Source organism: Bos indicus x Bos taurus, chromosome 11, assembly GCF_003369695.1.
Source record: "Bos indicus x Bos taurus breed Angus x Brahman F1 hybrid chromosome 11, Bos_hybrid_MaternalHap_v2.0, whole genome shotgun sequence".
Lineage (NCBI taxonomy): Eukaryota > Metazoa > Chordata > Mammalia > Artiodactyla > Bovidae > Bos > Bos indicus x Bos taurus.
Genome location: NC_040086.1, coordinates 55,508,660 through 55,523,835, shown reverse-complemented (window position 1 = coordinate 55,523,835; position 15,176 = coordinate 55,508,660). Strand labels below are relative to the sequence as shown.

The following is a 15,176-nucleotide window of genomic DNA, read 5'->3' as shown; positions in this document are numbered from 1 at the left end:
GGCTCCTCTGTCCATGGAATTGTCCAGGCAAGAATACTGAAGTAGGTCGCCATTCCCTTCACCAGGGGTTCTTCCCAACCCAGGGATTGAACCTGCATCTCCTGTGTCTCCTGCATTACAGGCAGAAACTTTACCATCTGAGCCACCAGGGAAACCCTAGATTAGGTTGAAAGTGAAAGTGTTGGCTGCTCAGTTGTGTCCAACTTTTTGCAACCCCTTAGACTGTAACCTACCAAACTCCTCTATCCACAGAATTTTCCAAGCAAGAATACTGGAGTGGGTTGCCATTTCCTTCTCCAGGGATCTTCCCGATCCAGGGATCAAACCTGGGTCTCCTACATCGCAGGCAGATTCTTTACTGTCTGAGCCACCAGGAAAGCCCCAGATAGATTAGGTTATCTGGGAGTTATTCAAGAAAGACTACATTTTGACTCATTACTTGGTAATTATTTTTTTAACTTGGCACTTTTCAAAACCTGACTTAAGATTCTATTACCATTAGAGCATTTTAACTCCCTTAAAGAGTTTTCCTCTTTAAGGAGTTTTTCATTTATCTTTAGTTGCTTGGGAATAAACAACTTGTTTTTGATAATTTTGTTTTCAAATATTCACTTCACAGTGCTCTTGCTATTTTTTTAAGCTGCAACAGTAATCAAAGCTCTCTCTCTTTGTATGTTTGCTGAGTAATTATGACAAATGAAATACCTCAGAGCAGTGCAGCAACAGAATTCACAAAGTCTTACTACCCACATCTGAAGAGTACATGAATCTAGTAAAATGGTGCCCAAGTCATCTTTTTTTTTTTTTTTTTTAATTTTCAACTCTTGGTTTTCTTTTATTGGTTTTCTGGTGAGTTCAAATATTGGCTTAAGTAACAGCATTCACATCTGTATACTCTTTACTTTTCCAAATTTCTTGTGATTGCCTAGTAGAGAAAATTGCCTTTCAACCATTTGATCAATTCATTGATAAGTTGTTTTTTATATGTTGTGGCCCCTAAAATAAGAGGAAAGATTTACCTCTAGAAGCCATTGCTATTTCTTTCTCACTTTCTTTTGCTTCAGCTAAACTGCTGTTTCTGAAAGTAAAGTCTATAAATGATACATATCCTAATTTTATGTGATGATTGTGAAATATCCTAGCAGAGACATACATAGACAGAAGCACTGTAAGATCTACGAATTTGCCTTCTAACAAGATCAAGGTGACTCTAAGGTATGATAAATCTGATAATCGTTTTTCTAGAATTCAGTGCTTCTCAGATTTTATTGAGCATATGAATTACTTAGAGATCTTGTTAAAATACAGAATCTCTTTTTAGTAGGTCTGGAGTGGGCCTTAGAGCCTATATTTCTAACAGTTCCTAGGTGACAGTGATAATCTCCAGAGCTTACTTTGAATCAACTGCCCTATGGGTAAGGCTTAGACAAACTACACTGTTGTTGGTTATGGACACAATTGCTGAGACAAAATGCCTTAGTGCCCTCACCATAGCTTATCGTTTTGGAAAATGTCTTCTGTGTTTATTGTGCTTATATATCCAGGAAGCAGAGAACTGATCAAATAGAAGAGATGTAGTCAGATAAGTTGTCTTACAATAAAACACATTGCAAGAAAAAGAAAGGATGAAATGGTGTTGGCTAATTGCATTACTTTCCATTGTATAAGAATGGAGGGTCTATTCCTATAATAGAATATTAGGTGATGAGAATATTAGGTGGACATAGGTCTCATAGTTTTATACTCATATCACAGTGATCCCATCGCTTCATGGCAAATAGAAGGGGGAAAAGTGGAAGCAGTGACAGACTTTATTTTCTTGGGCTCGAAACTCTGTGAACCTTGACTGTAGCCATAAAATTAAAAGATGTGCTCCTTGAAAGGAAAGCGATGACAAACCTAGACAGCATATTAAAAAGCAGAGACAACGCTTTACTGACAAAGGTCTGTATAGTCAAAGCTTTGGTTTTTCCAGAAGTCATGTACGGATGTGAGAGTTGGACTGTGTAGAAGGCTGAATGTTGAAGAATTGATGCTTTTGAATTGTGGTATGGAGAAGACTCTTGAGGGTCCCTTGGAATGCAAGGAGATCAAACCAATCAATTCAAAAGGAAATCAACCCTGAATATTCATTGGAAGGACTGATTCTGAAGCTGAAGCTCCAGTACTTTGGCCACCTGATGGGAAGAGCCAACTCATTGGAAAAGACCCTGATCTTGGGAAAGATTAAAGGGAAAAGGAGAAGAGGGAAGCAGAGGATGAGATGGTTAGATAGCATTACTGACCCAGTGGACATGAATTTGAGCAAACTCCAGGAGATAGTAAAGGACAGGGAAGCCTGGCATGCTACAGTCCATGAGGTCACAGAGAGTCATACACGATTTAGTGATTGAGCGACAACAGCACCGTACCATGACATATCTGAAAATAGGTGCCAAACCTCTGACTACTGCTGAGCTTTTCCATTGGCCAGGGTTCACTGGGATCATCATTATGTCACGGTGGCAAGACCATTGGCCACTTATACTCTCATCTATGAACTGTAGGATTTTTTCTCTTCTTTAATGAGAGGCAGAGACTTTGAGAAAATATTTGAGGTGGAACTAGATAAAGTCAAGAATCCTTCTGAGCTAAGATTGAGGAATGTACTGAGAGGGACCTTATTGAAAATTTGGAGAGAAGTTGACACAGCTATTGAGTCTGAATGATATGATGAGTAGATCCACTTAAAGAGTGTTGATATAAAACTATACTTAGAAATGATACAAGAACCCCTATGTTCATAGTGCATTATTCACAATAGCCAAGTCATGGAAATAACCTAAATGTCCATTGAAAGATAAATTGATAAAATTGTGGAATATGTATGTATATATGTATATATCGGAGAGGGCAATGGCACCCCACTCCAGTACTCTTGCCTGGAAAATCCCATGGACGGAGGAGCCTGGTAGGCTGCAGTCCATGGGGTCGATAAGAGTCAGACACGACTGAGCGACTTCGATTTCACTTTTCACTTTGATGCATTGGAGAAGGAAATGGCAACCCACTCTAGTGTTCTTGCCTGGAGAATCCCAGGGATGGGGGAGCCTGGTGGCTGCTGTCTATGGGGTCACACAGACTCGGACACTACTGAAGTGACTTAGCATAGCATATGTATATATATACACACAATGGAATATTGCTCAGTCATAAAAACATAATGAAACAATGCAAATTGAAGCAACATGGATTGACCTAGAGATTATCATACTAAGTGAAGTAAGTCAGAAAGAGAAAGACAAATATATGATATCACTTATATGTGGAATCTGAAAAGGACACAAATGAACTATATTTAAAACAGAAACAGAGTCATAGAGAACAAACTTGTGGTTGCCACAGGGGATAAGAGGTGGGGGAGGGATGGATTGGGATGGGCAGATGCAAATTATTATATACACAATGGATAAATACCAGGGTTCTACTGTAAAGTACAGAAAACCATATTCAATATACTGTGGTAAGCCATAATGGAAAAGAATAGAAAAAGTTGTATAACAATCACTTCGCTGTACAGCAGAAATTAATACAATGTTGTAAATCAACTATCAGTCCAGTTCAGTTCACTTTAGTCACTCAGTTGTGTCCGACTCTTTGTGACCCCATCAATCGCAGCAAGCCAGGCCTCCCTGTCCATCACCATCTTCCGGAGTTCACTCAAATCCATGTCCATCGAGTCGGTGATGCCATCCAGCCATCTCATCCTCTGCTGTCCCCTTTTCCTCCTGCCCCCAATCCCTCCCAGCATCAGAGTATTTTCCAGTGAGTCAACTCTTTGCATGAGGTGGCCAAAGTACTGGAGTTTCAGCTTTAGCATCATTCCTTCCAAAGAAATCCCAGGTTGATCTCCTTTAGGATGGACTGGTTGGATCTCCTTGCAGTCCAAGGGACTCTCAAGAGTCTTCTCCAACACCACAGTTCAAAAGCATCAATTCTTCGGCGCTCAGCTTTCTTCACAGTCCAACTCTCACATCTATACATGACCACTGGAAAAACCGTAGCCTTGACTAGATGGACCTTTGTTGGTAAAGTAACATCTCTGCTTTTCAATATGCTATCTAGGTTGGTCATAACCTTTCTTCTAAGGAGTAGGCGTCTTTTAATTTCATGGCTGCAGTCACCATCTGCAGTGATTTTGGAGCCCAGAAAAATAAAGTCTGACACTGTTTCCACTGTTTCCCCATCTATTTCCTGTGAAGTGATAGGACCAGATGCCATGATCTTAGTTTTATGAATGTTGAGCTTTAAGCCAACTTTTTCACTGTCCTCTTTCACTCTCAAGAGACTTTTTAGTTCCTCTTCACTTTCTGCCATAAGGGTGGTGTCATCTGCATATCTGAGGTTATTGATATTTCTCCCAGCAATCTTGATTCCATTTTGTGCTTCATCCAGCCCAGCGTTTATCATGATGTACTCTGCATATAAGTTAAATAAGCAGGGTGACAATATACAGCCTTGATGTACTCCTTTTCCTATTTGGAACCAGTCTGTTGTTCCATGTCCAGTTCTAACTGTTGCTTCCTGACCTGCATACAGGTTTCTCAAGAGGCAGGTCAGATGGTCTGCTATTCCCATCTCTTTCAGAATTTTCCACAGTTTCTTGTGATCCTCACAGTCAAAGGCTTTGGCATAGTCAGCAAAATAAATTTTTAAAGAAATGGTTGGTGGTAGCAGCAAGTCTTTACTATGTAGAAGGGAGAAGATAAAGGTAGGGACAGAAAGATGTAAGATTGATGGCCTTCCTAAAAGCTTTTAGAGTTTGGAGAAGAAAGATATATTGCTAAGAGAACGAGCCAGGAAATATTTCTAGGAGAAAGAAGAGGTAAGTCAATAGCACTAAATGAGACAGAGTAGGCTGATAAGATAAAAATAATTTGATTCAGGCAATTCTTTAACTACCTTAGTGAGAGATCAGTTTAAAGAGAACTCTGCTTCAAGATGTGTGGGGATGAAAGTAAAATGTCAGTGGGCTGAGAAATTAATGGAAGGAGAACAAGAACACTTTAGCAAACATGCTTCTCATTTTCAAAAAAATATTCGCACTGACTAATAAAATCTAGACTCCTTTGCTCAGCCCTCAGAACCTTTCAAAGTTTTATTCCACCACATCTGTCAACCTTGTTTTCTTTATCATTGATGTACAGCTCCCTTCTCAAGTGAGAGTGGTCTCCTTACTGTCTAGAAAACACCATGTCCATTTTCACATTTCCGTGTTCATGCTATTATTCTGTATATCTGTTGCTTTTATGTTTTCTTTTGCCTGCACAAAAGATATGCTTGCAAATTGTTAGAGAGGTAATGGGACTGTGTAGATCTTGAATGACTCTTGGGTGAAAGTTGGTATGGGATTAGACAGTGCCTGGTTAGGGTAAGAAGAGGCATTCCATTCAACCAAATAGAAATTTTGGAATCATACAAAAGCAATAATAATTTTATTATACTGTATTCTTCTCCTCCCTTCATCCATCAAATCTTGACTTTTCAGTGACTTTATAAATAGAAAGGCTTCTCATCCTATCCTCCCCAAAACCTAAGTTTGACAAGAGAGGCTGGTTTCATTAGCTAGGTGAAAACAATTTGAAGAGCAACAGCAGACATGGGGTGTCTGTAGCTGTGTTAAACTGCCACAACAAAGAAATCTCTACCTGCCTAAATATCTAATTCCAGCAAAATTAAAAATGAGAAGTGTAGATAGAGGCAAAAAAAAAATAAGACTACTCAAAAGAGTAGTCTTATTTAAGAGTAGTCTTATTTTCCTAGAAAAATCCACTGTTTAAACATCATATACATCCCTCTAAAATAATAATAATTTGGCAATAAGGAGTTCATGATGTGAGCTACGGTCAGCTCCTGGTCTTGTTTTTGCTGACTGTATAGAGCTTCTGCATCTTCAGCTGCAAAGAATAGAATCATTCTGATTTCGGTATTGACCATCTGGTGGTGTTGAGTCATCTCTTGTGTTGTTGTAAGAGGGTGGTTGCTATGACCAGGGCATTCTCTTAACAAAACTCTGTTAATCTTTGCTCTGCTTCATTGTGTACTCCAAGACCATACTTGCCTCTTACTGCAGGTATCTCTTGACTTCCTACTTTTGCATTCCAGTCCCCTATAATGAAAAGGGCATCTTTTTTGGTGTTAGTTCTAAAAGGTCTTCATTCAACTTCATTCAACTTCAGCTTCTTCAGCATTAGTGGTTAGGGCATAGACTTGGATTGCTGTGATATTGAATGGCTTGCCTTGGAGATGAACCGAGATCATTCTGTCCTTTTTGAGATTGCCACAAGTACTGCATTTTGGACTCTTCTGTTGAGTATGAAGGCTAATCCATTTCTTCTAAGGGATTGTTGGCCACGGTAGTAGTTATAATGGTCATCTGAATTAAATTCGCACATTCTGGTCCATTTTAATTCACTGCTTCCTAAAATGTCAATGTTCACTCTTACTATCTCCTGTTTGACCACTTCCAATTTACCTTGATTCATGGACTTAGCTTTCAGTTTCATATGTAATATTGTTCTTTACAGCATCTGACTTTACTTCCATCCCAGTCACATCCACAACCGGTTGTTGTTTTCGCTTTGGCTCAGCCTCTTCACTCCTTCTTCATCCGTTTCTCCTCTCTTTTCCAGTAGCATATTGGGCACCTACCTACCTGGGAGTTCATCTTTCAGTGTCATATCTTTTATACATCAATGTGTTAGAGTAAATCCACATTAAGGAGAATGCTCTTGTCCCTAAGAAAATTGACTTTGGAGACATACTGTCTGTCTTCTGAAGGTTGCCTCTGTAAGTTGGGGCTTCCCTTGTAGCTCATATGGTAAAGAATCTGCCCGCAATGCAGGAGACCTGGGTTTGATACATGGGTTGGGAAGATCCCCTGGAGAAGAGAATAGCTACCCACTTCAGTATTCCTGCCTGGGGAATTGCACAGACAGAGGTTACAGCCCTTGGGGTTGCAAAGAGCCAGACACAACTGAGTGACTAGCTCTTTCTGTAGGTGAACTGGAAAGACTATAAAGTGTGACTGACTCCATATACGTTTTACAGTTAACTACCATTTTTGGGCAGTCTTATTCTTAATGATTTTATCTTTCTTTTTTTTAGCTAGTCTATGTGCTTAAATGTCCTTAGAGAGTCCTTCTTTAATTCTCTGTATCTAATTAATTAGCAGTCAAAAGAAAGCTGAATATGATGGCTCCCATTTCTGTAGTAACCATGTGTGAAGTAATGGTTCTACTTCATTCATCATCTTAGTTCATTTTTTTAATACTTTTTTTTCCTTCTGGTATTATATCTTTCCCAATAAACTGACTAGACATTGATTGTGACTTGCCAAATCACTTTGCTTGCTCTGTAATTTGGAGTAAAGAGCAGAGACTAAAGCATTTAAAACTTTTCTATAGACTAGCTTTCTTGATAACTTCCAATAAAAGCTTTAGTTTGCTAAGCAGGATAGACACCTCAGTGCAAATAAACTACAACACCCACATTCCTATGAATCTGATAAAAATAATGCAGAGGTGTAGATGACTAGCTAAAGAGAATATGAAACAGTTGCATTCATTTCCCTCCCAGACTTCTCACTGACAGAAAATATTCAGAAGTCGATAGGAGATAAGGTTTAAAAGATATTAAAAGCTTTGTTAGCAGATTAAATTGCTCTAGATGTAGCACTAAAAGAAGTTTGGCAATTGAAATATGTATCCAAATTATGATACCTAGAAAAGGAGTGATAATGCAAATCTAGTTTCTATTCTGGAAATTTTCGCAGGTTAACCAAATGTTGAGACTGAGTCATTCAGGCTCTTCAGATCAAGTGTACCACATTGTTTTTATAAGATGAAATCGGAAATAGCAATAATCTTCATTTAAAGCCTTTGGAAAGTGACATGTAAATCATGCATTTTGATGGTCCACCATTTATTAACTACTATTTCATCTCTGTCCTCATTTCTGAGCTCACTTGGGTACTGGTTTTCCTGACTGAAAGCTCAAAGGCATTTCCACCGTTTATTCTATTTTCTTTCCTCCCTGAAGCTAGGTACTCTAACCAGCACTGTATTTGTCAATCTGTGAAAGCAGAACCTCCAGTGGATTGAAAAATTTGAGCTACTTACAAGTCTGCCCTTCCTCCTTTATTCACATCCTTTTTTTTTTTCCCCTGCAGGAGATAAATAGCTATTAATTTATATGCTAATCCATATAATTCCACATTTTCCTTAAGATGAGGCTATGTGATATGTATTCATGATTTAATATACAAAGGATATTTTAAAATTATGAGATAATAATACACTATTTCTGGACAGTTATGCAGAGGAATTTTACAATTTTTTTTTTTGTACTCAAGGTGACAACACTTGTCAACACAAGCAACAAAGGCCCATCCGGTAAAAAGAAAGGAAGGTCAAAGAAAGCCCATGTACTGGCTGCATCTGTAGAACAAGCCACTCAGAACTTTCTGGAAAAAGGTGAACAGATTGCTAAGGAGAGTCAAGATCTCAAAGAAGAACTGGTTGCTGCTGTTGAGGATGTACGCAAACAAGGTAGGAAGAATAATATTATTTTAGAGGGATGTATATGATGTTTAAACAGTGGATTTTTCTAGGAAAATAAGACTACTCTTAAATAAGACTACTCTTTTGAGTAGTCTTATTTTTTTTTTTGCCTCTATCTACACTTCTCATTTTTAATTTTGCTGGAATTAGATATTTAGGCAGGTAGAGATTTCTTTGTTGTGGCAGTTTAACACAGCTACAGACACCCCATGTCTGCTGTTGCTCTTCAAATTGTTTTCACCTAGCTAATGAAACCAGCCTCTCTTGTCAAACTTAGGTTTTGGGGAGGATAGGATGAGAAGCCTTTCTATTTATAAAGTCACTGAAAAGTCAAGATTTGATGGATGAAGGGAGGAGAAGAATACAGTATAATAAAATTATTATTGCTTTTGTATGATTCCAAAATTTCTATTTTCTGTTCATGGCTTTTCTCAAAAATCTCTCTATCTGGTTAACTGGCTACCAATTGATCAATTATATAGCTAGGAAGCTATCAATAATACTATTTATTTAGTATATTTAAAATTTTTAATTGTAAAATACACATAAAATATATTATTATAACCATTTTAAGTGTGTAGTTTGGTCATGTAAAGTATAATCATATGGTTGAGTCACTAATCTCCATAACTTTTTCACCTTGCAAAACTAAAATTCTATACCTATTAAACAACCTCCAAGTTTGCCTTCCCCCAAGCCACTGGCAATCACTATATGAGTTTCTTTTTTGATGAGTTTTACTACTCTAGATGCATATAAGTGGAATCATAGCATTTGTCTTATTGTGATTGGTTTATTTCAGTTAGCATAAGGTCCTCAAGGTTTATGCATATTGTGGCATATGTCAAAATGCCTTTCCTTTTTAGGGCTGGATATTATTTTATTGAATATTTATACTGTGTTTCATTTATCCATTCATCTGTTGGTGGACATTTGTGTGCCTTTAACCTTTTGGCCATTGTGAATAATCCAGCTATGAGCATGGGTATACAAATATCTCTTTATCACCCTGCTTTCAATTATTTTGGATTTACATCCAGAGGTGATATTGCTAGATCATATAGTACTTATCTTTTTAATTCTTTGAGGAACTTCTATACTGTTTTCCATAGCAGCCGTGCCATTTTATACTTCTACTAATACTGCACAAGGGTTCCAGTTTCTCTATATCCTTGGCAACACTTGTGATTTTCTGTGATTTTTTTTTAATCTTATAGTAGTAATCACAGTGGATGTCAGATGATATCTCATTGTGATTTTGGTTTCCATTTCTCTAATGATTGGCTATATTGAGCATTGTTTCATGTGCTTGTTGGCTATATTTATATCTTCCTTGAAGAAATGTTTATTTAAGCCCATTGCCTTGTTGTTGTAGAGTTATAAGAGTAGACCCTTTATCAGATATTGTTTTGCAAATATTTTCTCCCTTCCTATGGGCTACCTTTTCACTCTGTTGATTGTATCCTTTGATACACAGACATTTAAAATTGTGTTGTGGTCTTGTTTAGCAGCTTTAGTGGAAAATTCTAGGACACCATGAAATTAGAACAAACACCTACCTCCAGCCTCACCTCTGTCCTCTGTTTTCTGTCTAATAAATGCCACATTTTTTGTTATTCAGTCTCCCAGTTGTGTCCAACTCTGTGACACCATGGACTGCAGCACACTAGGCCTGCCTGTCCTTCATCATCTCCTGAAGTTTGCCCAAGTTCATGTCCATTGCATTGGTGATGCCATCTAGCCATCTCATCCTCTGCTGCCCTCTTCTCTTTTTGCCCTCAATCTTTCCTGGCATCGTGGACTTTTCCAATGAGTCAGCAGTTTGCATCAGATGACCAAAATACTGAAGCTTCAGCTTCAACATCAGTCCTTCCAACGAATATTCAGGGTTCATTTCCCTTAAGACTGACTGGTTTGATCTCCTTGTTGTCCAAGGGACTTTCAGGAGTCTTCTCCAGCACCACAGTTCCAAGGCATCAATTCTTTGGTGCTCTGCCTTCTTTATGGTCCAGCTCTCACAGCCACACGTGACCACTGGGAAAACCCTAGCCTTGACTATGTAGACCTTTGTCAGCAGAGTAAAGTCTCAGCTTTTCAATACACTGTCTAGGTTTGTCATCACTTTCTTGCCAAGAAGCAATCATCTTCTGATTTCATGGCCATAGTCATCATCTGCAGTGATGCCACATATATGTATTCACTTGCAGAAATCTTGATATCATGCTTGCTACTTCTGTCTCCTTCTAAACACAGTCTACCACAAAGACACATAGATTTTTTAACTCCTAGGTACCTCTTAAATTGACCAACTTCTGTTTTAGTTATTCAGAAGCACCATGTTTTACCTTCTCCAGGGTCTTTATACATTCTGTCTTCTCTCTCATAGTTAAGAAAGACTCATTCTGAACATCCCAGCTCAAAGAACACCTTCCCAGGGAACCCATCCCTGACACTACTGGGATACTCTTTCATGGATATTTCCTTGTCACTTTCCACTGGATAATATCATTTTTGTGAGGTGGCTTGATTGATAGCTTTGTTCTCTGCCACACTGGAAATTAATGAAGATAGAGAACATCCTGTGTCTCTTTTGCAACCATTGATTTGCAATGCTTAGCATTCATAAGACTTCAAGAAGTATTTGTTAAATAAATGAAGGAATAGATGATTGAGTGTTCTATCACCTTTCTACTTGCAAACCAGCCACTTTTTCAATTTGCAGATGGATATTTGGTCCCTGGAAACACCAAACATCCTTCCATACCAAATAATCATCCTTCTTCATACTGCCATGTGCTTCCTAGTCTCTTCTTCAACCTAAATGTTAATTTTATTTACATAACACTCATGTAAATTGCTACTTTAATTCGAAGTGTTAAATTTTACATATTTCATCTAATGTGGATGGAATATATTTATATATGTGTTTTAGCAACATGATAGCTTCCAAGTTTCTAAGTGCTATTGAAAACTGGTATTCCTTCTGAATTGCAGATGGACACTTGTGTTCATGCATCTGTAGCCTGGATACTTTCTTTTTCTTTTTTTAGGTTGACTGGGAGATAATACATTTCACACATTTAAAGTGTGATAAGTTTTGATAAATTTGATAAGTTTTGACAGATGTCTACCATGAAACTATCACCACCGTCAATATAGTGAACCTCTCCTACTCCAGAGGGATTTTATTAACTGGCCTCTAGGCTATTTTCTCAAAGATTTATCTGTCATCAGACAAGTTACATTTTCCCATTTAGTTCCCTTAACCACCCTTAACTTTCCTTTATTTTATCCTTAGAAGTTGGTTTTCGCATCTTCTGTAGAAATTAATATTTTATATTTCTCAAAGCTTGTCTGAAATGCTGTTTTGGTGGCATAATATAATAACCAGCATAGTTTTTGGCCAGAATGTCCTAGGGATATTAGAGTGAGAAATTATAAAGTAATTAATTTAGGACAGCTTATCACTGTTGATATTCTAGAGAATATTATAAATTTCCATTATACTAGTGATTTCCTGTTACTGAGAAATTATGAATAAGGAATGGTATTTATGTATCAAGCCCAGATGCGACATGTCCTTTTCTGAACAAGATCAAATTCAAGGAAATATTGTTATATTTACAAAATAAATTTTCCTGGAAAAATACTTTGAAATTATTTTTTCTGTTTCTCCTATCTTCAAATACTCTCAGGTATACTTCACATGTCTGTGGTGTGTATGCTTTTCATCTCTGACAGCAGAGTCCTTGGGCCCTTCTTTCAGTTCTGTGCCCACAGGCTCTTTTTCTGCTTTCTGCTCCAACTTGGTTCTTTTTTTTTTTTTTTTTTTTTCCAACTTGGTTCTTTATTGTGTAACCCCCTAGCCTGTCTGGCTTTGCACAGATTTTCTGACTGACTATTACCCAGATTTTATTTACAAGTGAGAGGCTGAGTTGGCTTTGAGAGAAAGATGGGGAGCAAGGAGGATGAGGGAGCATGTGAGGACTAGGGTAGGAATATTTAGTCACTAAAACTTTGAAACTTAGGTATCTTCTCTTGGAGAAAGAAATGGAACTCACTCCAGTATTCTTGCCTGGGAAATCCCAAGAACAGAGGAGCCTGGCAGACTACAGCCCATGGGGTCGCAAAAGAGTTGGACATAGTGACTAAACAACATCAACAACAAACAGTCTTTCCTTCCAGCATAGAAATCTCTTTCTAAATTCAGAAATTGTGAAAACACTTTCCTTCTTTAGTGTGGCTCTAGAATCCATACATGCTTACTTATTAAATGATATATACTTTAGGAATCGAATCTATTGTGTACAATCTTTTCTGTTGAATTGTTTTTGCTTCTTTAAATCAAATGGTGAAAAGCATTGTCACTTTTAAAAATATTTTCAGCCTGAGCTAAATGCCTGAAGTTTTAGTATAGTACATCTTCATTTTCATATTTTAAATATAGAATCATTTACTGTTATTCTTTCAAAGTTTCACAACACTCATGATTATAATTACTGTAATCTGGGAAGATTATATATGAAATTATCTATTTAACTATGTCATCATTGTATCTCATATAATTAAACTTTGTGTTGAAATTTGTAATCACTAAAAATATATATCTTTTAATCCTAAGCTGCATGTCAGATTTTTTTTAGGTGCTCAGTATGAGTGGTGATAATATTTTTGTGTGCTCGGTCAGTCACTCAGTCATGTCCGACTCTTTGTGACCCCATGAACTATAGCCTGCCAAACTCCTCTGCCCATGCAATTCTCCAAGCAAGAATACTGGACTGGTAGGCAATATTTTTGCCCTAGAATATTTCAGTAGAAGATTTTCCTGTACTCTAAATTATAGACTGCAAAAGAAGTATATGAGCATCATTTCTATTAAAAATAAGTAATGAAAATAAATTATTTAAATATATATAAAAAAGAGAAATCATAGTCAAAGCCTAGAATACTGATATTTTAGACTTGGATAACAATGGGATATTTTAGGTAAAGATGGTTGGTCAAGGGTGTGTGTGTGTGTGTGTGCGTGCACATGTGTGTGTCTGTTTATCATAGATATAGTATTATATACTATAATATAATATATTATAATATATATTATATATATAATATAATATAATATTACCTTCCTAATTTAAGTTTAAACTTCACCAGGATATGTATATTTCTTTTTGTTCTCAAAGGACCTGGCATGATGCTCCAGCACATGACAAGTTATATTCAAAGAGATTTTTATGTGAAGTTAGCAGAGCATTGGATGTTTGATTAATATATCTGACTTCCAGTGTTATTTTGGCCATTGACTACACAATTTAAGTTAAATCACCAAACTTGTTTCAGCCTTAGTGTCTCCAGTTTTCAAAAAGAGGTAATAATTGTTGTTTTGGCCTCACTGGCTTGTTTTACATAATGAAGACACAAAAGATTTTTGAAAAATTAAATTTTACATAAATGTCAGACAAAATTTATTCTTTATAATTTATGAAATCAATCTGTACTCCTTAAGACAATAGCTGGCTTTCCTATTAATAAACAATGCTAGACCAAGGATCTTAGAGAATTGAATCAGGGTCTTGCAGTCTCTCTGAAGAGGACTGCATAACTCATTGTGGCTTAGAATTGGTAGTCATTGTAAGTGGTCTTAGCAAACCATGATTGGATAGTTGTATAACCCATGTATTATGCATAAGGATTGCGGAGGCAGTTATCTCAATCAGGTCTTCATATTGAAGCTCTGGCCAGCTTTGGGACAGAGAATGTCAAAACATTTTAAATGTTTACCACCATACTCTGGACTGAAAACTCTAGTTTTTAAGCTATGGGCTAATCTTATTGTTTAGTCACTGAATTGTGTCAGACTCCTTTGCAAACCCATGGACTATAGCCCACCAGGGTCCTCTGTCTATGGGATTCCTCAGGCTAGGATGCTGGAGTGGGTTGCCGTTTCCTTCACCAGGAGGTGTTAATCTAGGGGTTCTCATTTTTTTAGTGAATATTAGAATGATTTGGAAGGATTTTGAACTTCCTGATGTCCAGGCCTCAGACCTTATCATTTAAGTCAGGAACTCTGGGGTGGAACCCAAATCTTGAGATTTTTAAAGCTCCCCATATGATTTCATTGTGCGACCAATTTGAAAAGAAATGGACTAATATTCTTCTTGCTTTTCAGCCCCACCTGATGACTCATTAGTGTATGTTAGCAATTGTTTCACTTTAGGGAGCTGAGGGCAATCAGTCATTTTATAAGATTAATGAGCTTGTAGCTTACATAAAGTTAGATAGGGGGAACTGATATAGCAGAAACAGCCTGGCATTCAATATTTAGATGTTGTGGATAAGCATAACTCTATACCAAAAGATGTTTTACCTAGTTTGGCATTCTGTAGGCACTCAGGGAATATGTGTTGAGTGTCTACTAGGGAGCTAAATCTATAAGACAGTCAGCATTTTCAACTCCAGCATCAGTCCTTCCAATGAATATTCAGGGTCGATTTCCTTTAGAATTGACTGGTTTGATCTTCTGCAGTCCAAGGGATTTTCTCAATAGCCTTCTCCAACAGCCCAGTTTGAAAGCAT

At 37.3% G+C, this 15,176-nt stretch overlaps 1 protein-coding gene across 5 annotated transcripts in view; it reads left to right on the top strand.

Moving 5' to 3' along the window:
* The window catches only part of CTNNA2 (catenin alpha 2), a 1,359,097-nt gene that overhangs the window by 294,482 nt on the left and 1,049,439 nt on the right, over positions 1-15,176 (top strand). For all 5 annotated transcript variants that reach the window (XM_027555570.1, XM_027555573.1, XM_027555568.1 and 2 more), the window contains exon 3: positions 8,393-8,588. In XM_027555570.1, the coding sequence (XP_027411371.1) occupies positions 8,393-8,588 (196 nt within the window). The remainder of the gene's footprint in view (positions 1-8,392; positions 8,589-15,176) is intronic.